The sequence below is a fragment of the Clinocottus analis genome, unplaced genomic scaffold (assembly GCF_023055335.1).
Source record: "Clinocottus analis isolate CAN_PGR_092001 unplaced genomic scaffold, fCliAna1.0.p SCAF_2, whole genome shotgun sequence".
Taxonomy (NCBI): Eukaryota; Metazoa; Chordata; class Actinopteri; order Perciformes; family Cottidae; genus Clinocottus; species Clinocottus analis.
The window spans coordinates 8,469,716-8,494,425 of record NW_027175931.1 but is presented as its reverse complement, the minus strand read 5'-3'; the positions used below and the strand labels follow the sequence as shown (position 1 = coordinate 8,494,425).

The following is a 24,710-nucleotide window of genomic DNA, read 5'->3' as shown; positions in this document are numbered from 1 at the left end:
AACTATCCTCCTAAAAATAAAAACTGAGGCCAAGAACACTGCAGCCTTCACTTCAAATCCCACCTTATTCATAGCAAGTTGACATGATCTATGCTTGATGTCTCAGATTTCTGTTCATGAATATGTGTTTATTGAACAGCTGTGAGTTGGCGTTATGTAACAGGAGGTAAAGTTTTTCCAAATTTTTCTGGCTCCCGTTATCCTTAAAATAGTCGGTTGTTTATTTTTTTCAGTGTCGCGAGATGCATTCAGTATGATTTTGAAAAAATGGAAAAGCTACAATCCACCAAATATTTAAAATCAACCTTTTTTACGTTGTCTATTTCTCATTCAGGAAGCACAGGGGACAATAATTGTTCAAGTCAGAAAACAGTAGTCAGCCCTTCACACTAAAGGCCGTGTGTCTTGAACAAGATTGATGTTCTGCATTATGGTAAATTGAGGCTTGTACTCAGGACGGATTGTTACTGTTCCATTGACGAAAACCAGAATTTAATATACTGTTTGTAATATATTTCTCTTTTTTCTTTTTTTTTGAGCGGATCATTATATTCTGCATGTTCATTTTGTAAACAATGTCCACGTCTTCAAGTTTTCTTTGCAAACCGGACCTAACTAAACAAATCAACTAACTAACTAAAGCAGTTAAACTCCGTTTGTTCTCACCGTATACTCCCTCAGGGTTGGATTCACTCGATGATTGTTCTGATGACTACGAGGAACCAGACTTGTTTTATCCTGGTGCTCATCGAATAAACACACCAGACAGGGTAAGTGAGAGCGTTTTACATACTTCTTCTCCTTCTCCTGCACAATGAATGATGGCTGTGTCCTCATAGGATATGTCCCTGCAAGTGCCTGTCCAGGCAAAAGGATATTACAGTTCTTTGTACAGTGATGATGAGCAGTTGGACGAAGATGATGAGTGAGTATCAACACAAACCATGAATACAAACGCACTCAATCAGACAAGCAAAAAAAAAAAAGAGCAACCACAGAGAGAGATTTGACCCCTGCAATCAGTACATCACTTAGCATGGTAATCAGCATATAGCTTCAATGTATGACTGGGGTTTTGAGTGCTTATCAGTTAATGGATATCTTTGGTTGTTTTACTATAACTTCAGTTAATTTTAAAGCACACTACTTAAACTGCCAAAAGGTTATCTGTCAATGTTAATATTACATGTCTTACTAGTATAGTTTGAGGCCTGCCTTTTGGGAGGGTTATCATTATTCAGTTTAGAAGGTAATTATGAAAGTAATGGAGAGCGACACTTTCTTGACAATTTATGTCATCCACAAATTATTCAAGCTCTATAAACAAAAGTGTTATACAACTTTTAACATTTTTAATTTCAAGCGCATTACCTGGCATGCAAAGGTGTAGAAAATAATAATAATAACATTTTATAAGATTATTATAAAATAAGATGTACGATTATTATACAAACTTACATTTCAGGTTTTTTTTTTGTTTATATTACTTACTAAGTATGTGTGTTGTTGTGCTTATTTCTTTGAACCTAAGTCCCAGTCCATGGCTGGATGAGGGCATGGGAAGTCTGGCAGGGAGTGTCTACCTGCCAAAGAGTGGCAGACGGACATTAACCACTAAAGACGACAGCTCTCAGCATGCTGCTGTCATTAAGATGGGCTGGCTGGACAAGAATCCACCTCAAGGGTATGAATGACAACATATACACACAAGCTGAGGTCGTGCTACTTAAATGGTATGAAGTACCTAGTGTGTACATTACATTATCTTAATCTCTCTTAAAACACAATGACATCAATACAAAAGGTCAAGGTATGACTTCAGAGCTGTTTATATTACTTGAACAAATACAGCTATACTTTTCAAGGCGTTCGTTCTATTATGTATGGTTTGCATGGAGTATTATGCCCGCCATTAATAACGGCAATAAAAAATCATGCGGAAATGCTTCGCACTACTGCCCAGTCTGTCTATGCAAAGGCTATATCCTAGTTCCTCTTGTATTACATTAAAAGGAGTTTGTACTTCATTCTGAATATATGTTTGTGTGTATGTTCTTGTACACAGGGCCCTTTATTATCAACGACGATGGGTGAAGCTGGATGTTGACTATCTGAGATATTTTGACAATGACAAGGTAACAACAAACATGTACAGTAACTCCATCACATGATCACACAGGACACTATTACTGGGAATCCACATCACAAGCAAAATGTGAAAAGCACACTAAGCGTCGCTAAAGCCGTCAGTCTGTTCGGTCCACACCAACGCCGACTTCACGTCTGTCAGAACCAGCTGTCAGCATTTTGGCCTCTGAGGATCTGAGGACAGCAGTCAAACTGTTACCATTCATAATGGTTTTAAAATGGACTTAAGTTGGCTCCATGTATACATATTGTATTTATGGATATATTTAGATTTGCTTTGTCCACCCAACTGTAGCGAGTAGGGAAACTATGCCTATAATGAAACCATAAAACTGCCTGTGTTTGTATGGCGCTTTACGAGGAACACCAAGATGCATAATAAAGGGTGTGTTCTTTGATGATGTGCTTCACTCACACATATTTTCTATGAGTCATTCAAGTGATGGATACTTCTAAAAAAGCCCTTTGTGTGTGAATTCTCCCTTGAATACACTGATGTATCAAGACTGCCTTTCCTGCTCTCTCAGTCTGTTATGTGTTTGTACTATGTTGGATCTATTTAACAGAGGTTTGTGTGTGTGTGTGTGTGTGTGTGTGTGTGTGTGTGTGTGTGTGTGTGTGTGTGTGTGTGTGTGTGTGTGTGTGTGTGTGTGTGTGTGTGTGTGTGTGTGTGTGTGTGTGTGTGTGTGTGTGTGTGGTCTGTTATAGGAGGTGTATTCTAAGGGGATCATCTCTACTGCCTTCATCACTAATGTAACCAGTGTGGGAGAGCTAAAGTTTGAAGTCGTCACAAACAACCGAAGGTTTATCTTCAGGGCGGAAAGTGAAGGTCTGTCTGATCTGATTTGTTTGGTCATGTATGTGTGTGCTTACACACATAAATAATAATGCATGTCATGGTTTCTAGGATTCCATGTGCATATATGTTATGGATGTACAGTATCTTGGCTTGCATATATTTATGCATGCATATTTTAATAAACACGTTTATTCATACATGTTTTTGTACCTCCATCCAGTCGAGAGAAGCGGCTGGGTGACTGTACTGCAGGACTGCACCAGGGGGCGCCATCTGCGCAGCACCATGAACCTTGGCTCACCGCTGTCCTCGGATTTTCAGGGCTATCTGGAGCTCAGAGGGTTACGCTCCAAACTTTATACCGTTGTAGCCTCAGATAAAGTGTTCCTCTACAAAAACATTGAGGTAATGTGTGTGTGTGTGCGTGTGTGTGCGTGTGTGCGTGTGTGCGTGTGTGCGTGTGTGCGTGCGTGCGTGCGTGCGTGCGTGCGTGCGTGCGTGCGTGCGTGCGTGAAGATGACTACAAATCACATAGTAGTGTCGCCTTATTTTGCACAACACTCTATAGGTGTGTGTGTGTGTCTCAATTTGATGGATCACAGGGTTCAAATCAGCTTTCTTTATTTCGTCACACAAAACATTTTTGATTTTATGAAAACAAGCTTTTCATCCAGTGTTCTACATGTTTATTAAATTTACATAATCATCTTAATTAAAGGTTCAACTTGCAGTTTCTTTTAGCTTAATCCACATTTAATGAAACAGTAAAGTTAATTTCATAAAGCAACTTCAAATAATATTTTAAACAAAAAGTTTAACAGACACTCACTCAAAAAAAATACATCCTTGTTCTTTTTTCTTTTAGGACTATCGTTTAGGAGTGGGTATTACGTCTATTGAGATGAATGTAGGAAATGTTAAAGACACAGATCGCCGTGGCTTTGATCTCACTACGCCTTACCGCATATTCAGGTACTGCATATACACTACAATGAAACACGCACACACCCACACTTAAACTCTTGCTCTGTATGTGCACTTTGTGTCTGTAAGTATTCTCTGCACAAAATCTGACTGATTATTACTTTTTGTATGTCCACAATGGATTTACATTTCTCTAAAAGGATTTAAGTGATGATCATTCTTCCTGGTAAATCATTGCCTAAGCTCGACTTGGCGCGAGGATATTCAGAGGAAATAAGATCTTGTTGTTATACTGAGAACTCCCATCGTCCAGCTCTCCTCAGCTGGACATCTTTGAAGAATGTGAAAAGCCCTTCTGATGTGTGTCAAGCAGAGTGAGGGAGTTGTGTGCGCACACAAGTGTTTTTGTTGGTGTGGTGTGTGGTCTTTTGGCTGACAGCGCACACTGCCTGCAGTGCAAGGGCTCACCATGACAGGATGGAGAAATCTAAAAAGACTTGTATATTTGAATAAGGGTTGGACTGTGAATCATTTTGTGCCTTGCTCTAAGTGTACATCTTTGCTACTTGTGTGTGTGTGTGTGTGTGTGTGTGTGAGTGTGAGTGTGTGTGTGTGAGTGTGAGTGTGTGTGTGAGTGAAGGACAGAGACTAATGTGTTGGACAGATGAAAAGAGGAAGAATTCAGACATGCGATACTGCGTCAGGCCACAAATCCGTCTATGGTTTCCAGTCTTTGATTCAATTATTTTTAGTAAAACAAGAACAGAGTAAGAGTCAGCCGTCAGTGGGCTCATGAGCGTAAGGAGACACAGAGCAAATGCAGGCGTTCTCGTTTCTATTGCCTGGTAGTTGTTATCAGCATCATAATGTTTGTTTGTCTGCGTAGCTTCATCGCAGAATCAGAGCAGCTACGAGAGCAGTGGGTGGAGGCCATGCGGGTTGCGATAGATGAGGCGCTGTCGAATAGCGAGGTCGCAGAGCGGATCTGGGCGGAGCCTAGCAACAGTCTTTGTGCCGACTGTGAGGCTCCCCAGCCGGAATGGGCCGCCATCAACTTGTGCGTGGTGGTCTGCAAGCGATGCGCAGGTTTGTGTTTGTGGGTTTTTACATTATAGAATGTGATTTTTTTTTTCCTCTAAAACAAAGTTTTAATTTGTTTTGGAGTATCACTTCTTTTACATGTGTTCAAAATATGCTTAGTATTATACAGAGTATATATTGATTTTGGCAATGACATGACAAATATAAATTAGCCTGGTGTAAGAACTGTTGCATGGTTGCTGTAGAATTTCACAGTACTGTGACACGGTCTGTTTGTACTTTAACTTCAGTGTGTTTGTGTACGTGTGTTTTTATTTATTTTTTTAATTTTTTTACAGGAGAGCACAGAGGACTGGGTCCTAGCATCTCAAAGATTCGTAGTCTGAAGATGGACAGGAAAGTCTGGACAGAGGAGCTTATACAGGTACACACAGACAAAAGACTAAAACATCTTTAATAATGTAACGTATACATACAATGTCCCTACAGTGACCTGAACTGATTTGATGATGCAATGCAGTCTAATATAATTGCCCTGCAGTTATTCCTTATGAAGCACAGAATGTGAAGTTTGTGGACACTGGGTCACGGGTTTGGATTCAACTCTGTGGTCATTTCTGAGGCAGTAGTTAGTGGTGAAATTACATTATATTCCCCACCCTACACACATGAGGGTAGAGAATATTAGCAGCTTGGTCCAATATAAAATCATGAAAATAATAATATAAAAAACGTACTAGCATACTTGATAAACTGCACGGTGTATATGGTCAGACAACACATCTTAACATCTTCATATGCTTTCTACTCTCCTCAATGTGGAAACATTTCTCCTAACCCCCACCTGTGATGCAGGTTTTTCTGTTGCTGGGCAACGAGCGAGTAAACAGCTTTTGGGCAGCTAACGTCCCGCCAAGTGAAGCTTTGACACCCTCGAGCTGCAGTGAAGAGAGACGGCGCTTCATCACCAACAAATACCGCCAGGGCAAATACAGGAAGTACCACCCTCTGTACGGAAACCAAGGAGAGCTCAACAATGTAAGTTAGAGTTACTGCTTTAAATTGTTTGCTGTTGTGTGTGTTCCTCTAACATTTGGATATGATACATACACTGGTTATGGAGATTTAATTTACAAAACCACATTATGGAGATCCCGTCAGTCAACAGACCTTGGGAAAGAGAGGTTTAGGGAGGAAGGTTGGTTTAGCAACCCGCTATGACTAAATTGTCTCTTTAACCAATGACGATTACTTCATTTATTTATTCGCTTTGGTGCATGTAGTAATAGTATTGACTACTCCCTTTGCACCACAATACAGTGTCTCCTTTAAAAAAAAAATCCAGCAGCTGTGTGCATATTTCTCATAGTGTCACAGGCTTAGTTGTTACTGTATTTTGGGCGACGTATACACACATCCACTATCCATCTGCATGCTTGTTATTTAGACCTTGACTAAGACTCCATGATTAAAGAAGGGACCATACTTTCCTGATCCGTTTGATGATTGACAGACAGACCAAAAAACTGACTTTTCCAGTGAAACCAGTTTAACAAAACACATTTAAATAACAAGTGAGTCTCTTTGTGGAAATGTATATTTTTGTGTACAATGTTGAACTAAAGGAGAGCATTTATTATTGTTCAAGCACACGTGAAAGCACAAATCTTAAAAGGCTAAAAAAGCAAGTATGTATGTTTCCCCTTTCCAGCTATATTTATCACTTCAACTCAAAGTGGGGCATTCAAGAAACTGTTTTGAATTCACTGCAGTTAGAGTTAAACGCTGGTTCTTGGATTGAAAAAGTTGGCTGAATCTCGTAATAAGTCCAAACAAAAATGTCAACTGACATTCAGAATTGAGCAAAATTAGAGTAATTGGGGTGATACTTTATTTGTTTTAAACTGTTGTGAATTCCCAGCTTGCTGCTTCTGAGTCATCAGTGTTTGCAAAATATGGACAGTGGCCTCTATGTCAGAGAATTATTACAATTTAAGTCAGGAATTACAGAACCTGAAGACAACAGCCCTCTCAAAATGGACATCAAATATGGTCTGTGCTTGGGCCCCCGTTCATGAAAGAGCTCAGAAAGTGCATCCCTCCGCCCTGAAAAAAAGGATTAACTTGGTCAGTAAAAGTCAGAAATAGGACACCTGGGAACAGTTTCTGAATGGCGAGAGTCTGGGGTTTTATATTGTGCCTTTGCTGCGCTCCACTGTGTGCGCGGAATGTCTTAGTGTGTCAGACCCTGCTAGGTCACTCATTAGCTGCTTAACCCACTTACTGCAAACAATGTCGACCGCTCACAGACGCACTGAGTATGTGAGTGAGTCAAATTCAGCACCTGACTAAGTTCTGTTTTTCCTCCCTTAAGCGTTCAAGCTTGTGTGTGAGGGATTCACTGTGTTTGGGAAGTGCAGAAGAAGACAAAGGAAGTGTTCTTGTTGTCATTCCTTACACACTAATCATCACTTGTTTTGGTCTAAAGCCATTGTGTTCAGCTGCTGGTCCTCCCTTCATTTGGCCTTCTATGTTCCTACCTTCTGTCATTTTGAGTTCAGAGCTCCCCCTCATTTCAAACGGATGCTGCTCTACCTGTTGGTTTAAATGAAAAAATACTTGAAGTTCCTCAGCCCTGCGTTGCTACCCTTTCCACTTGGGTGTGCCTTAAGAAATAATAGACTCTGCCATCGTTTTGTGTTACCGAGCTCTTAGTGGGACAAGGCATTGACAATAAGGCAGTGTGTTCGAGGGTGAAAAGGAGGGAGAGAGAAACATAAATGTGTACTGTGCGAGTACTACTGGAGTGTCTCTGGCTCACATCCAGGTTTGTTGATCAAGTCATGGAGTTTTATCCCCACGGCTCTTGTTTTTCCTTTGCTTTCTGAATGTGACATCATTACACACTGCTTCAGCTGGAATGTGCTGTAACTCCGCCTCTCCCTCTCTTCCCTTCCTCATTGTTTGCTGCGACTGCAGAAGAAAGTTGATCTCTTCACTTCTGGCTCCTTTTCTTCTTTGTAAGTTGCTGGTATTCCTGTAACTTTCTGCCAGACTAAAGCGTCACAAACTAGTTTTTCTTTGGTGCATGTGCAACCTTGTTTGTGTGTGTCGAATGGCATTCGATCCGAGCAGTGATAGGAAAAGGAACTGAAAACTTACAGGTAAGGTTGTGTGTGCTTGTGAGCGGCAGGACTAGTGAAAGTATTTGTTTGTATTCATTTGTGTGTTTTTGTAGTGTGACTATATGAATGTGTGTCAATGGACTTTAGATCTCTGATAGCATGCAATCTCAGCGTTATAAAACAAACTCATAATTGAATGTGTTTGTGAGTCAAAGTTTTGTCTCAAGGCTGCTAAACTGCTGCTGTAGCCCTAAGTGAGCAGATGAGTTATTGTGTGTATGATTTTCACTGGGAGTGGGCTGAGATATGTTAACATGCATATTAATGTGTGTGTGTGTGTGTGTGTGTGTGTGTGTGTGTGTGTGTGTGTGTGTGTGTGTGTGTGTGTGTGTGTGTGTGTGTGTGTGTGTAGGCATGTTTCTGCCTTTTTTTGTTGCATTTTTTTGGTGTGTGTGTGTCCATGTGTTCTCTGTGTAATCAGACATATACGCTCACCTCCATCAATGGACATCATTGTTTCTCTCCCACGGTCCCGTCCTGCTTTGTGTCCTCTCCCTTTTGCACGAGGTAGTCAACTGTTGATGCTTTCCACAGTCTTTCGTTCATTAATTGGGTTTCAACATAGTGTTAATCCCAAGTGTGTGTGTGAGAGAGAGAGAGAGAGAGAAAGAGAGAGAGAGAGAGGGAGAGGGAGAGAGAGATAAAGCGAGATAAAGCACACAGAGCTTTGGATCTAAAGCAAAACTGTCTGCTTCAGATTTCAAAACCCATTCACCATTTTAGTCATGAGCATCAAGTATGAGTTAATATCCTCCCACCGGGTCAACCACAACCAATAACTGATCCCAGTCCTTTTGAGCTTCTGTTTGTTGTGTCTATGTCAACGTCATGCTGGTGACAACCAGCATTTTTTATTTATTATAGTGAACACAGCTGGGAGGAAGTAGTACAAACTTTTTATGGGCTTGTTTTTGTGATTTTATAGTTATGGAAAGTGGCTTCCAGAGAAGTAAAGCTTCATCTCTTCTAACATTTTTTCATTGTTTTCTGCCAGTTCTCATTCTTTTGCCTCATCTCGTCTTGTTATTCTCACATTCACACTGTAGTATTTTAGGTCATTAATTCATGTCAATTGTACAGGGAAATGGAATCTTCTTTCTTCTTTTTTTCTGAGTTATTTTCTTTTTCTGTCTGTCTGTCTTTGTGTTTTTCCGCATTCATTCTTCTGTTCCACTGCTTCATCTGTCTGGCTTTTTACCTCCTCCCTCTCCATGTACACTGACCCTGGTTAGGTAATGATGGAACATATGTGAATAACTTTCTCATCTGGATTTAATATGTGGACGTGCATACACACATGTTTAAATGTGTGTTGTTGGCTGGACATTTGGTATGTGCTAAAATAGACAAAGTGGAGTCTGCTGCATGTGTGTGTCAGTACATCGGAGGTCTGGGTGTATTATATTCAGTTTGTAGCCAAGTACAATTAGCCTCTAATTAATGTGTCCTACTAAAATGCTTTCATCTTCCTTTCACAACATTTCCTTTTTTCTGTGCCTCTGATCTCTTTCTTTTCCTCCATTTCTGTCCAAAGTAACTGCAGAGGCCAGATGGAGGCCTGTGTTTTTAGACACACCCAGATAAAATCTCTCTCTTGGGAGATTTGGTAAGATTCTTGAATCCCCTTCTCTTCACTGTGTGTGTGTGTGTGTGTGTGTGTGTGTGTGTGTGTGTGTGTGTGTGTGTGTGTGTGTGTGTGTGTGTGTGTGTGTGTGTGTGTGTGTGTGTGTGTGTGTGTGTGTGTGTGTGTGTGTGTGTGCGCGTGCGTGTGCGAGACTCCTTATTACTCCCTGTTTCATAGGCAGCAGATGTTGGAGGGTGTGAGGTTTTCAAACACCCATTTCCTCCTTGTGCCTTGTTCTGATTGGTGCAACTCTCTGTCAGAAGGCACACGGTTGGCTATTGATTCAATACAGGACACTGACCTATACAACATGGCCTTCATATGTATGTCCATATGGGACAGACGGCTAGTCATGTTAATTTTACTGGAACACACACACACAGTTATCAGGCTTAGGTACATGACATCACAATGTATTTGTTTCTGAACATATTTGTGTTTGTAGCCCAGTTACACAACATCATGATTTGGATCGGCTTGTAGCGTTGTGGCTATTGTTAGCCCGCAGGGATTGATCTGAATTGTTGACTTCTAAAAGCTAAACAAGAAAAATAGGTCAATCCGATAGATAATGGGGATAAAAAAAGAGTCAACAAAGTTTGCAGCAATTTTCTCTCATAGCCCCAGTGACATGGAGCAACAAATTCAGTCAACAACATTAATTCAGTTCATTCTCATGGGGAAAAAGTAGTTTGCACAAAAGTGAAGCAAGAGACTGTAAGAAGTGAGTGGAGTAATGCAGGAGAGATACCGTAAATTGTGTCTCTGGCAAAGGAAAAGAGAAAATGGGATGCCATATCGAAGCTGAAAAAGGTGGAGACCCAATCAATCAAACTCACCAGAGGGTTCAGCACCCTGTCGAGCACATGGTTTTCCGCCGATCCAAGATGGTGCTATAAACATACTGGCAACTGTTCAATGTTGTAGGTATACAGACTGAATTAAATCTTTTGCACTCTCTCAACTCGATTTGTTGTTGCCTCGCTCAACGCTGCAGTCTGCTGGAATGCTTCTGATGCTGACTACACATGCACACAATCTTTGTTTTCATTTCCTGATTTGATCATCTGAGGCAGTATCGGCCCGATATCCAAAATCAGTAGTATTGGATTGGTACGCCTATTCCAACGTTGCAAAAGGAACACTTTATTGTTTCCCCTTTTCACTTCTTCACTCTAATAGAAAATCCCAGTATACCTCTGTGTCATGCAAGTGGAAAGTCAAAAATCTCTTTAAATATCAGTTCGGTTTTACCTTGCTATGAATATTTACTATCGTCAAACTGCTGTTATAGTTAATAGTTTATTAATTAACTGTCTCTTCATTGCCTTCTTCAGATTGTACTGCACAATATTGCTTTCAATAGTCTCAATGGTTCACAAGCATTTTTACCCATAAAGAATGGATGCTCCAATGAATGGATGAATGTTTTTTTGTGCGGGGATATCTTGTGCAATTTAAATCTTTGTTAAATGGTGTGTTTATGTGTGTGTGTAGAGGCTCAACAGTGCTTAAGTAGAGGAGGGGTTCTGTCTGTGGGTGCGTGTGTGACAGAGTGCTGTGGAATTTCTCGTGTGTGTGTGTGTGTGTGTGTGTGTGTGTGTGTGTGTGTGTGTGTGTGTGTGTGTGTGTGTGTGTGTGTGTGTGTGTGTGTGTGTGTGTGTGTGTGTGTGTGTGTGTGTGTGTGTGTGTGTGTGTGTGTGTGTGTGTGTGTGTGTGTGTGTGTGTGTGTGTGTTCAAATTGAGCTCCTCAGCTGTAAAAACACTGCATCCTCTTCTCAGTCATAACATTTCATATTCTGCCTGCCCTCCTTCCGCTGTCTTTACAGTATCTAGACGATACTCTACTGTCTTTTGACTTTTTTTTGGTTTTCTATATTTAGCAAATAATTGTTTTTCCAAAAAAACATCGAGTGTGTTTATTTTCCACCAAATCTATGTACATTTCCATCTTAATTTTTGTTTTCGGTCAAATGACTTCATGTTGCGCATTCAAATTGTGTAATCGTCTACTTGGATATAGTGGAAATACAATGGATACCTCAATAGTTTCTTCAGGGAAATGTAGCGCTTCAATACCTCTGAATTACAATTTGTGCATTAATTGTGCAGTCCCACACAAAAGCTGTGAAAGTTATCAGCCAAGTTAGCTTTTCATCTTCTCTTAGATCAGGGTTCACTTCACTTCTGTTCCTTTTGAAATGAACGGTTCATGGGGACTTACAGACTAATCATTATAAAATGGCTCCAGGCTTCTTTGTTATTCAATCTTGATTAAATGTCCATATAGAGGATTTAAAGTGGACTGCACAATTGGCACAAGACTTAAAATAATTGAGAATAATAACCTCTACAGGTTCTATAAATCCCCAAATAATTACTTGAGTTTTTTTATTTTTATTGATGGTACAGTATATTTGTTGAAACAATAACAAAAAAAGACAACATTAACTTCCACTTGGTAAAGTCCCAGCAGTGTTGACAGGTACTCGCCCATGTAGAGTGAGGATGCTTATTACACTGTTGGTGGTTGTGGATCAGCCGAGAGCCTGCTGGAGGTTTTAACACACACACATACAAACACAAAAAAACACACAGACATACACACTGAGGTTGACCTCAGCTGTTTCCCTCAAAGCTGACAGAATCCCATGACAGGATTAAATCCAGGTCAGCAGCTGCACGACCACATTGCAAAAGTCATCAGTTTAATATCAGTTTCGTATCTTTCTTACTCATTTTATGTCTTTCTTCCCCATTTTTACTGCAGCTCTCATTCCTACCATGTTTCTTTTTCCCTTGTAACTTAATTGTACTGCAATAGTGTGTCTTTAGTTTAACAGGTTAAGATTTTCTAGGTTCAGTGAGTAACGCAGGTTAACTATAAAAGGCAATTTCAGATATTTTTATTCTAGTCAACCCCCAATAATATGCTGATTTGTCTTGCTGCATTCATTCGGTTTGATTTTCCCGTCACTGAAATGGTATCTTTACATCTAGTATTTGACGTAAGTCTGAGGGGAGCATTCTGTGCACTCTGGATTTCATTGCAAAAGCAACACATCTCTGTCTGTTATTTTTGTACATGAGGATTTAATTGTGTTTTGATTTTCTCTTGCTCTCCCCTTTTCCCTAGGCTCTTTGTATAAATGTGCAGTGCAGCGATGTGCTGGAAACGTTAAGCTTGGTTTTCTGCGGTGCAGATGTGAACTGTTCAACTGGTATGACAAGTTGGCCCACTGCTCTCTCCCTGGCCATCGCACACTCGCAACTCTTACAGGCTGAGTTAATAAGCCACAATCTCAACACAGGTACAGTAGGACTGCACATGCACATAACACCTTTGTTTGTCATTCATCAAATTATTTATCCAAGATGTGTGACAGATATACTATCTGGGTTGTCATTTGATATCTATACTATTACTTTTGTTTGTCTGTTTTCCTGCAGAGCTCCCGCGGTCAGAGGTGATTGAAAGCATGGAGGCACGCCACTACTCAGCACCACCTTGTGTGTCTCACAATGGGTTCCTGTTCAAGACTGCATCCATGGCTCGGGCTATCACAGAGCGCAAGGGCAAAGAGGGTATTCATGTCAACCAATTACCACTAACACTTACTTACACTCCTGCCTAAAGTAACAAAGAACACAAATACTTGAGACACTGTGTAAAGCCTCTTTCTAAACAAAGTCATGCAGTAGTTATCTACACAATTAGTGACAACATGCTGTAAACATACATGACTACAGTGTCTACGGATGCCATTTATATTACTATCTTAATATTATGCTTTGTCAATCCTTACTTGTCCCTCCATGTAGAGTTCAGTCGTCGCTGGTGCACTGTGAACGATGGCACCTTCAGCTACTATGAGAGTGACAAAAACTCGAACCCTAACGGTGCTTTGAAGGCTTCAGAGATAGTCTGCTTGGCTGTTGACGCACCTGAGAGACACGGGTATACACACACACACACACAAACTGATTCATTTTACTCTTTGTATTAAATTACAAACGCCAGTAATAAGAAAAAATACACAGAGCTAAAACTGAAGTGAATTATTTACAATGTATGTGATGAACATAAAGATTGCTTTTTGATTCAAAGTATTTTTCTTATCTCTTTTCCTCCTGTTTTTCACTTCCTCCTAACCTCTCTTCTTAACACTCAGGTATGACCACACCTTTGAACTTTACTCGGAGTCAGAGCGTCTCTATCTGTTTGGCACTGATGACCGAGATGGCCACAAGGAATGGGTCAAGTCTATTGCCAAGGTAACCGCCAAATACCTATTGGGTTTTAGACACACAAACCCTTTTACTTTCTCTTTAAGGTGGACCCTTACACAGGGAAGGTATTTTTCTGTCGTGAAATTGGAGAGCTCTGATAAGTGGAAGGTGTGCAGTTCCAGCTAAGCTGAGATGGGAAATGCTGCTTAGTGGTCCGGAGAGAGACAGCTAATGCTGACTTGTTTCCTGTGCCACTTAACTTCCTTCCGAACAGCACTCTTTACAGCTGATGTCATTGTCAGCAGCATGATGATGTGCAGCAACAGTTACTTTGACTGTCTGCTCTGCAGAAACTAATGAAAGTGGATGTTGCAACGCGATTGTACACAAAATGCTGCAATTATTATAAAAACAATTGAATTTACACCAAAGTGATGCTGCTTCTGACAAATTTCATCTTCTGGCTGATACTCAACACAGAGCATCATACAAAACATAAATGCCAGGATGGTAGATTGTCCTTCTTCACATCCGTGGCTCCAGGAAGTCTAGCCACAAAGACAGCAATTCCCTTTGCAATCATTAAAATACTGTACGGGAGTTTTAACCAGGATATTTAATTAGTATCGTTTTTTTCGCAGAGGGGTTCAGTGATGCACAGACTGAAGTGGGCAATCATCATCAAAAGAGAAAGCAAACAATGATTAATGTGCATTGTATTAAAAAGCCATAATGTCCCTCTTTTTATTGTAGAGCTTTATCCCACCCAGTGCAGAGCCGCTACTGAAGTTGGCTTTTGAGCGGATTGGGCGGCTGAAATGTAAAGACGGCTTGAACCTGCAAACATCCAAGGTTGGCTGGTTTGCTCTAGTGGGCTCCACACTTCACGCCTACCTGGACGACAGCCAGGAAGAGGAGATCCAACTCCGCAAACTAAATGAACTCTGTGAGTAAGACGCATGTATGCAAACTGCATTCCTCACTGGATATGTAATGTTATCTGTACACACACAGGGATGATTGACAGAACAGTCATTTAGAAATAAACATATTCGAGTGTTAAATATAAATGCTTAAAGGACAGACGTACTGTAAAGTTTACTTGGTCTAAAAGTATTGCTAAGTGAAATAATGAGAGAACCATCAATGTATGTTTTTACAGCGATTCAACAAGACAACAAGGTGCTGGTTCTGGTGGAGAGAGGCAGGTAAGAGAGAGGAGATTGTTTAGAATAGTGATACAATGACTTCACAACCTGTCACACAATGTAAAGCCACTTTATACAGTGTGCATTCGAGTAATGTAGATCTTTTTTTGATTTTTACGCTGAATTATTTCAGGTCTTTTCTAAATGCCCCCCCATCCTTACTCTATTTTTTACCATTTCTTCTTCACTTGCTGTAAGCCATTTTTTCTTTTCTTTTTTTTTGTACCACTTTTCTTCTCCCCTTTGTGTCTCTCTTTATTCAGAACGCTGTACATAGAGGGAGAGAGGAAGTTGGATTTTTCCGGCTGGTGTGGTGCCATCCAGGCGGCAGCGGGGTGTGGAGGAGACACACTAAGCCAGCAGCAGCTGACAGAGACAGACATACCTGTCATAGTCCATAGCTGCATCGGCTACATCACGCAGTGTGGTGAGAGATACATATCTTGTCGGGCATTTACATCACAGGAGTCTTTATACCAGTACGGCAATGTGCTTTTAGGATTTAGCCTTCAGAAGCCAAATGCATCAGCAGTGTTTGGCCAAATTAGGTCTAGTTTTGAGGTGAAATAATGAGTGTTTCAAACTTTCTACAAAGTTTAAATTTGTATGAGTTCAGTTTATTTCTGAATCTGTAATGGACCATATCATTTTTTCTGTTGAAATTAAATATGAATGCTGGATGAACAAGGTTTTTTTAATCATACAATGGTGTTACAGTTTGTATTTTCTGAGAGGTTCAGTAGAGACATAGCTGGGGATTATAAAATAATCTTGTGTATGCTTTTTTTCCCCCTAGGGTTGACCTCTGAGGGAATATATCGTAAGAGCGGTGTGAACTCCCGTGTGACGATGCTGTGTGAGAAATTCCGTCAGGATGCTCGCAGGGTCCATCTTAGAGAAGGAGAGCACCAGGTGGACGACGTCTCCACCATGCTCAAACGCTTCTTCAGGAATTTGGAGGAGGGACTGTTCACATCAGAGGAGGCGAGCACCTGGCTCAATGCTGCTGGTAAGATTCCCAAGACTGTTGCCGTGCCGTCTAGTCACGCTGGGATTTGAGGATGTGATGGTTCACAGATGTTTCTATTTGTTTTTATTCTTCCATAAAACCATGGCTATCCAGGTGGATTGTATATTTTCAACATGAGTTTTGGAGGTACTGTAAGACTTCCGCTGCCACTCCAATACAATGGCGCCGGACAGTTGTAACAATTTAAGGGATTATTTTCTACATTGCAACTTGTCCCAACAGACTTAACATTGTTTTAGTGGCTAAGTTTTACTTCCAGAAAGTTTGGAGAACTGTAATCTCTGGAGTGTTCATTATTTAAACAATACAGGAAACATAATCGAAGCAGAATGATTTCAGTTGCCAGATCATATTTGCTGGAGATTTGCTGCAGCTAGGTATCAAGTATCACCTTTCTGACACCTGTTTTCAGACAAAACTCCATACAAACCTAAACTTGTTTCCATGTCAGTTTACAAACATGGCTTTTGGGTCAGAGCACTACAGTAACTCTATATCAGGAGCTTGTCACTTAACTCTTCTTGAATCTTTTTTTTTTTCGTCCCCCCTCACTGAATTTGTCTAATAATATCATATCCATCTATCTCTCTCTCCCTCTTCTTCTTGCTCTCTTACACTTTCATCCTGTACCTTCCGTCTTTTCCCCATCCCTCCTGACACTTCTCTTTTCCTTTCCATCTCTGTCTCTTACTGCAGCTATTCAGGATGAAAGCAAGAAAATCTCCCAGTTCAAGCTGCTGTTGGACAGACTGCCTTGTGTCAACAAGGCTACACTACAAGCCCTTATCAACCACCTCTATTGGTGAGAAACAAACACATTTAAAATATATTGTACCTCAGTGCATGTCTTTGTGCATATACCAATGTATATTTTCCCTGCAATTTTCTTTTTTTTTTTTAGTGTTCAGCGTTTTTCTGAGCTGAACCAGATGAACCTCCATAACCTGGCCATAGTGTTCGGTCCCACACTGTTTCAGAGCGACGGAAAGGACACAAATGCTAGCCGTGCCATAGAGGACCTCATACAGCACTACACATTCATCTTTGAGGTCAGACTCACTGCTCACTGTTGGACAGAGGGATGACAGGAGGGTAAAACAAATTTGTTCTTGAAGCTGATTTATTTATATAAAGTGATGCCATCAGTGAATGGTGAAGTGAAGAGTGCAAAAGGTTGGGATCATGCCATCTTATATTTGTTGCAAGATTACGCTCCAAAAAAGCAGAAAAATGTACAAAAACTTGATTCCAGTCTTATATTTTTCTTTTATTATAATCATTAAATTACTTTGTGTTGATACAATTAACTTCTTATAACACATTTTTCAGAGAAGCAGATGAGAAAACTAGAAGAAAGTTGTGAGATTGAAGAAATGCATAGTGATGGGAATGCCTGTCTTGATCTTAGAATTAAATCCCTGTAGCCATTGTCAAAAGGTACTAACTTCCCATCTACAGAAAGCCGAGAATGAGTAAACAAAGAGGGTTGAAGGCCTGGTGGGGATTTAAAGATTGGCATGATGCTGTCATTAAAGTATTATGTCAGTTAATAGTTGATTTGTTGTTTGTGTGATTGTGTTCATACTTGTTTGCAGGTGGATGAACAGCAGCTAAAGAAGCAGCTGGAAGAGATCAGTCTTATCATCAAAGTGCGAGAGAAATCTAGTCCAAACTTTCCCGTGAGTCACACACACTCGCACAAAAGACTCTCCGGTGCTGTTTGAGCGCTTATATGCATGCACCTGTTTGCTACAGTTGGGCATCTTTGCATTTTATTTTTTGTTATCCTAATATATGTGTGTGTGTGTATGTACTCCCACAGAGTACTGAACCTGGAGGGCACTTCATCTGTACAGTGTACCTGGAGGAAAAGAAGGACACAGCAGAGCAACATGTCAAGGTGACCTGGACTTCACCAGATGACACAATAGGCCTAATGCACAAAGTAATATAAGACTAAATTTCCAAATATTTGTTTTTGTATCCTCGAATTCTTCTTATTTTGTTACGACTCATTGGTATCTGGGATTCACAAATGTTCTTACTGTTGCTCTTCTCTCAGGTAAGAGAACATTTCACAAAATGGTCAAGAGCACTCTCACTCTAGCAATATAAGGGAAAAAAACTCAGTTGACAAATTGTTGTATGTTTTCGAGTAATTATAATTATTGGATTATTAAATATGGGGGCTAAAGAAATACTATTGGTCCATTGGTGTCATCTCTCCAAGTTTTGGGCATGTGCCAGAGTATTTGCATACAACATATTACAAGTCCTTTATAGTTTTTAGGGTATGTCATGATTATAATAAACAACGTTGCCCTTTGTAAAAGAGAGTAAGACTCTGGAGTATCTGCGTTACTTATATCCTCAGATCCCTGGTTCTATGACGGCAGCAGAGCTGACCTGTGAGATCCTGGACCGCCGAAACATCCGAGTTAAAAGCAAAGACTACTGGAACTGCTGGGAGGTCAGCGACAAGGAGGAAATGGGTGAGGAGGATTGAAAGGCAGAGGGGTTTTGCATTTAGATGTTGATGCAGATGATGTTTTTCCCAATGTACAGATAGGCTCTTTTGGTTAGAAAATCAACATGAGTTTGCATGCAAAATAACATGAAAAATACAAAAAGGCCTGAAGCTAACCAAAAACAATGACGCAAAACTTGTGAAGTGCCTTCCACTCAAAACGCAGCATGACCTACTCAAAGTGACACCAAATCCCAGAGGCAAGAAGCTCATTGTCAACAATGTGACTGTGTCGTGGTTTGTTTTGAGTCTGGCATGTATGACATCTGGTTCCACACCCAGAAGCCAGGAGATGGCTTATCTAATGCCTGTAATTCACTACTGATTTGGCAGGTTTCCTATAGACTGGCCATTAAACAAATCTGATTACAGGAAGAGAAGGAAGAATGATAGAGGGGAAAAGAAGAGTATTAGAAAAAGTACGGGTGGGGATTCTCTCTGTTACTTGTTTGATACGTTTTTTCTTACAATAACAAAGATATTTTTATCTTTGAAGGCATGCGTCAAAGCACAAACTACTTGCAAGGATGAAAAGCAATGACACTTTGCCAAATCAGCATTCCATTGCTCACTGAAGTAGAAACACAAAAACACAGCCTAAAACCATGGATCTTTGTCAATTATGGCGCCAAGGGCTCAAGAGCTGTTTGTCTAGAGTCGATCAGGTCAATAATTTATGGATACTTAAAATTCTTTCACTGCGTTGTGTGTCCCTCCAGAACGTCCACTGCACTATCAGGAGCGAGTCTTACCCATCCTGCACTCCATTGGCACCGACTCCCATCTGCTCATCAAGAAACACCTCGCTATGGAAGCGATGATGCTTTACCTGGGTAAACGCACAAACCAACTTTCTAAATCTTTGCATTGTTCTCATCCACGCCTCTTTAATCTTAATAATCTGCCCTCCAGCCAGTAAAGTGGATGCATCCAAACATGGGATGATGAAATTCGGAGAAGAGCGAAGCATCTTGGGATTGGGACGGAGCGCTGGAATATTCCACGACCGATATTTCATCCTCAATTCCAACTCTCTCAGACTGTACAAGGAAGTCAGAGTAAGATTGACAGATTTACTGAAGAAATGTGACTTTGTCATTTTCTTGTCCCATTCTTTCACGAGCTCTTCACTCTGTCTCTCTCTGTCTGGCAGAGTAACACTCCAGAACGTGATTGGGCAGTAAAAAACCTTAGGGTCTACATTGGTATTAAAAAGAAAGTCCGTCCTCCTACATGGTGAGTACATACATTTGGCACTGATGCCACTTTCTGTCCTCACAATTACCGAGTGGCAAAGCAGTCTTTGTGTGATGTGAATATTAGGAACATAGACTACTTGCTGAAATGTACGAGCCTTATTGCGGTCTAAACCTATTGGCAGAAAAGGAATGCGTAATTGCACTTCTATAGCATTTAAGAATACAACCATTTCTTTTTTTTCTGGATTATTTTTCTGTTTAATAGAACAATTTTTTTTTGTTGAATTAAAAAAAAGGGGTTTTTTTTTAATGTAAACTTTGTTTATCAATCTCTACTGGTATTTATTTAACTAAATTATGCATCCATTGAATAATACAAATGAACAAATGTAAAAATAAAGAATAAAATATCTCATGTTGACTGGTAAAGAGAATAACCACTAGGGGCCAGACTTAGCCCAAGTATATGAAATGCTGAGACATTGCTAGTTGTAATGCTGTTAAAATAATTTCATCTTTCTGTCTCTTTGTTTCTAGTTGGGGGCTGACAGTCCTGTATGAGAGTAAGAAACAAGAGAAGCAAAAGAGACAGCAGTGGTGAGTAGATCTCCAGTTCTGTACGTACTACATTTTGACCTTTTTCATACACATAAAATATACAGCTGTCAGCCAATAGTACTCATAGCTCAGGCCAGTCCTGCTCATGTTGTCAGTTTCAACAAGCACACATGGTTTATTACCAGCATTTTACTTTGATTTTAACTATTTTCCCTCAGTATGGCAAATAGAACTGAAGTTATGAGTTTTTTAAATCTTTAAGAAATGTGGTTCTTGCTGTGCTACTTAGAGCATCATACTATATTACAACACACTACTGCCACTTTCTGTCTGTTTGCAGTAGAATGCAGCCTTCAGTGCAAATTTATTCGGTCATTCTGCTGTCCTTATGTTTAGCAGGCACTTCAATTTTTCCCTTAGTGGCAGTATAATTACATTTTTGATTTGCATGGAAACATAAACATTGTTAGAAAAAGCTTGCAGTTTTGCTGCAAGCAAAAAAAAAATAGGTCAGGTCACTGCGTGAGTGTTTGAAGAAGGGTGGGAGGTTGAGCGGGTTGTGTGTGAAAGGTCGGTTCCACCCAGGAGGGAAAAACATGTACACCTGTAACTATGCCTCTATTCTAATCTGTTCATACATAATATACATCTGTCTGTGTGTGTACATCGGTTGAATATGTTGCATGCTCTGTGTGTGTCCATGCGTTCAAGTTACAGTGGGCCTCTACTCTGTCAACAGCGGTAGACATCAGCACTGTTGTAATGGGAGTGCTGTTCTCGTCACGCTGTAGGCAGTATCCTCTCTTGGTCACGCTCCATCGCCGTGTTGGTCACAGTAAAGAACACACCTGAGCGGAAGAAACACACACAGAGAGAGAAAGAGGGAATGTGGAAGAAAGATAAAGAAGTCAGAGGGAGAAAGTGGAAAGTAGAGAGGCAACACGTCACAGTGAAGGGGAGAAAATGTATACCAAGTAAGAAATTCTGCATTGACTTCAGACGAATGCAAACTTAGTGAGGAGTGGTTGAGATAAGGCCGAAAGTCAAATTATGGAAAAAACAGATGAGAATGTGCCCATGTGGCTCTCTCTCCCAATCTTACTTACCCACCTGCACTTAATTTCGCTTAGTTTTATCCTCTTATTACTTCCATCCACTCAAAACTCTCGTGTTCATTTTATCAGCACAGTCTTGCAGTCGCTGCACTTATTAAGCTACTTCAATTTTCAGAACATTATGTAAATTTTATTCTGTTCCTTTTATAAAAACCCAAGATGATAATGAGCAGCATTTATTCTTCTGCAGCTGATAATGTTCTAAATAAGCGGCCCAGTTATTTGCATAGAAAGTAAATGTATTGTAGGACATTACTAAATACTGCACTGTAGGTATGTGTGATAGAATAGTCTCTGTCCTGTTTTGAATCCCAATAAGCACTAATGAGCTCTGTTGGCCCTAATGAGGCAAACTAGAGAGATAGGGAGGACCTGTGTGTGTGTGTGTGGTGTGAGTTAGCATGTGTGCTTAAGCTCTGGACTGTAGCTAAATTTATGTCTGCTATGCACACTATACTGTATCCTATTTAGTTCTTCAGTCTGTATCAGTGTTTTGTTGTGTCTCAGTGGAGGGCCCTTGAATAATTGTTGTAGTCTAAATCTGCTCGTAACAATAATCATTGTATAAATAAAGCCTATTTATTCAGCACCATAGCATCGCTAATGACTCTGAGGGCGATGTGACGGCAACCTGAGTGGCATAAGATATGCACGCACACACAGACATTACAGCGACACAAATACACTTTTCCCCCACACAGGCACGCACACCGAACGCTGAAGGTCCTAATCAGCGTTTCTTTCTTTGTTGGGAGTTTAATTTAGGATTCACACTTGGTGTTTACGCTTGTGGCGCTACCACCGGGCACCTTAAGAGACAATGTGTCAATATCTTTCTCTTTCTTCTGGTTTTCATTCCAAATTTCTCTCTCTCAATGCCTCTCTGACGTTTTCTTTCCACACACACACACACACACACACACACACACACACACACACAGCCTTATTTTAACAGTCCTCCATTTATTTGCAGGTATCTCTGCTGTGACTCCCAGTCAGAAATGAGGGAGTGGTATGCAACTTTCCTCAGTATCCAGGTGCGAACGAACGAACACACATGAACACACACACACGCGAACACACACACACACACACACACACACACACACACACACACACACACACACACACACACACACACACACACACACACACACACACACACACACACACACACACACACACACACACACACACACACACACACCTGGAATTTGTTGCAGTTTGTTTCCACTAGCCAATAATTTTTAAGGCTAATCTTACTGCAAAGTTTGTTGAATATACTTCAACAGAACCATTTAAATAGCACATAAGATGCTGATGTTACATGAATATTTCCCATAATCTGTTGATAGGATTGCATTAATGTAAACTCTCCTCTTGCTCCCTCTCTTCATCTCTCCCTGTGTTTGTGACCACTCCTCATTAAAGTACGATGGAAATGTGTGGCCTCAGGACGGACTCCAGCAGACACGAGTGAGCCGCGTGTTGCCGGATACGCGTCACGGTAATGTGTCACTGATACCGCTGCGTGGCAGTGAGAATGAGATGCGGAACAGCGTGGCAGCTTTCAGCCAAGACCCGCTTGCTGTGAGTGAACCTACCAATCACTGGGACTAATCTAGACCAGGAAGCCCAGACTAAAGCAACTGGCATATCAGAGACATTCATGCTGAACAGGTAGTCCAGACCCTCAACCCTGATCCTCACCCAAGAGATGAACAAAATTGCACGGGCCAAGTGCTAGTACTATCCATTTGTAGGACAAAAAGCTCCTCAGAATTCTACTTCATTAAAAACATTAACATTGAGTGTTGCTTTCATATTTGTCTTCTCATTGTAATTTACTTCTGCCAAAAGGAAGACAGGAGTTGGGGGTCACATCTGTGCAGTATCAATAATCTCTGTTCCATGATTCATCTTTGATTTATTCATCATGACAGGATCTGGGTTCTTAAACTGGCTGTTTTGACGAAAAACAGACTAAAGGGCGCTTCCTTGAAGTGTTTTCATTAGCCCATTAGCCTATATTACAGGACTAGTGAATACGTGATCAGATTATGTCTGCGTTGAAAAATGTTTAAGAATCCAGATGAGGGGAAGAGGAGTAGACTGCAGCATCTTCATATTGTGTGTTTGGATTGAGAACCAATAAAACGAAAATTACAACAAAGGTCATTCTGTTGAGGCTCTGCTAAAGCTTTGCAAAATACAGAAACTAAGGATAAAACATTTAAAGTAAACTCATGGCCACAGGCAAAATAGGGCCGCTAGTCAACATTATGTTTCACAGCAATGCTTCTGGCATATCAGCTCAGAGTTATGTACTTGGCAAGAGTTTGACAAGCATCACCACTGTAAGTTTGTTGGACTACATTTCAAGCATACTGACATTAATCCAGACCTCTTCAACAACATCCATAACACCCTCTCCATCTGTTTTCTTATTTTCATAAAGAAATTGAGTGCAGCCATCCAACATAATTCACTGTGCACTCAGTCTTGGTGGTATGGGACCAAATGTCCACAACATGATGATGCAGCCGTCTCCTTCTGGTGTTTCTATAGCCATCACAGGCCTCTCATTGTTTGCTGCAGAAGCACGTAATAATTCAACACAGTCTGCTGTTACTTCCATTGTCAAAAACATAATTACAGGGTTGTTGTGGCCATCCAGATAATTTTCTATTGATCCTTTTCTTTTCAGTGTATCAACTTGATAAAAAATAATATTTATAGTGTGAGAGGAGGTGTGATTGCTTTGGCAATGTTGCGGCAGCAGGAGGTAGTGGTGTGTGTGTGTGTGTGTGTGTGTGTGATGACTCTCGAGGTTGACCCGATGATGTTTGTTGTGACTTTTGACTGTTGATATCACACATTCACCACATCTTTTTGCTTTCACACTTCTTTCTCTAGACGTACCATCAACACCTGCTTCCCTCTTAATGTCTTTCACCCTACATTTACATCTTGTCCTATGTCAATCAGTTGTCACCTCCCTCTGTTTTACACCTCTGCTGTTTATATTTCAGCTTTTTAGAGATGTTCGATAATGGTCGATGCAAGAAAGGTAAGACAATTTAACATTTACAAGATACCATTTTCAAACTAGATTAATTTTG

At 40.5% G+C, this 24,710-nt stretch overlaps 1 protein-coding gene across 9 annotated transcripts in view; it reads left to right on the top strand.

The window, feature by feature from the left end:
* LOC137790320 (arf-GAP with Rho-GAP domain, ANK repeat and PH domain-containing protein 1) overlaps nucleotides 1–24,710 on the top strand; it is a 41,664-nt gene that overhangs the window by 14,199 nt on the left and 2,755 nt on the right. For 7 of the 9 annotated variants that reach the window (XM_068584451.1, XM_068584453.1, XM_068584450.1 and 4 more), the window contains 30 exons: nucleotides 682–770; nucleotides 840–925; nucleotides 1,532–1,684; nucleotides 2,066–2,135; nucleotides 2,857–2,977; nucleotides 3,168–3,352; nucleotides 3,813–3,919; nucleotides 4,758–4,957; nucleotides 5,251–5,336; nucleotides 5,768–5,950; nucleotides 12,858–13,032; nucleotides 13,172–13,306; nucleotides 13,544–13,679; nucleotides 13,894–13,996; nucleotides 14,705–14,897; nucleotides 15,114–15,159; nucleotides 15,423–15,586; nucleotides 15,956–16,168; nucleotides 16,886–16,991; nucleotides 17,091–17,238; nucleotides 17,785–17,868; nucleotides 18,012–18,089; nucleotides 18,564–18,681; nucleotides 19,436–19,549; nucleotides 19,629–19,774; nucleotides 19,870–19,952; nucleotides 20,453–20,512; nucleotides 22,562–22,625; nucleotides 23,020–23,178; nucleotides 24,621–24,658. In XM_068584451.1, coding sequence (XP_068440552.1) covers nucleotides 682–770; nucleotides 840–925; nucleotides 1,532–1,684; nucleotides 2,066–2,135; nucleotides 2,857–2,977; nucleotides 3,168–3,352; nucleotides 3,813–3,919; nucleotides 4,758–4,957; nucleotides 5,251–5,336; nucleotides 5,768–5,950; nucleotides 12,858–13,032; nucleotides 13,172–13,306; nucleotides 13,544–13,679; nucleotides 13,894–13,996; nucleotides 14,705–14,897; nucleotides 15,114–15,159; nucleotides 15,423–15,586; nucleotides 15,956–16,168; nucleotides 16,886–16,991; nucleotides 17,091–17,238; nucleotides 17,785–17,868; nucleotides 18,012–18,089; nucleotides 18,564–18,681; nucleotides 19,436–19,549; nucleotides 19,629–19,774; nucleotides 19,870–19,952; nucleotides 20,453–20,512; nucleotides 22,562–22,625; nucleotides 23,020–23,178; nucleotides 24,621–24,641 — 3,626 coding nt within the window. In that variant the 3' untranslated portion in view covers nucleotides 24,642–24,658. Of the gene's footprint in view, nucleotides 1–681; nucleotides 771–839; nucleotides 926–1,531; nucleotides 1,685–2,065; nucleotides 2,136–2,856; nucleotides 2,978–3,167; nucleotides 3,353–3,812; nucleotides 3,920–4,757; nucleotides 4,958–5,250; nucleotides 5,337–5,767; nucleotides 5,951–12,857; nucleotides 13,033–13,171; nucleotides 13,307–13,543; nucleotides 13,680–13,893; nucleotides 13,997–14,704; nucleotides 14,898–15,113; nucleotides 15,160–15,422; nucleotides 15,587–15,955; nucleotides 16,169–16,885; nucleotides 16,992–17,090; nucleotides 17,239–17,784; nucleotides 17,869–18,011; nucleotides 18,090–18,563; nucleotides 18,682–19,435; nucleotides 19,550–19,628; nucleotides 19,775–19,869; nucleotides 19,953–20,452; nucleotides 20,513–21,212; nucleotides 21,442–22,561; nucleotides 22,626–23,019; nucleotides 23,179–24,620; nucleotides 24,659–24,710 lie in introns of those variants that run through there. The other 2 variants (XM_068584455.1, XM_068584456.1) reach the window with 2 other exon arrangements.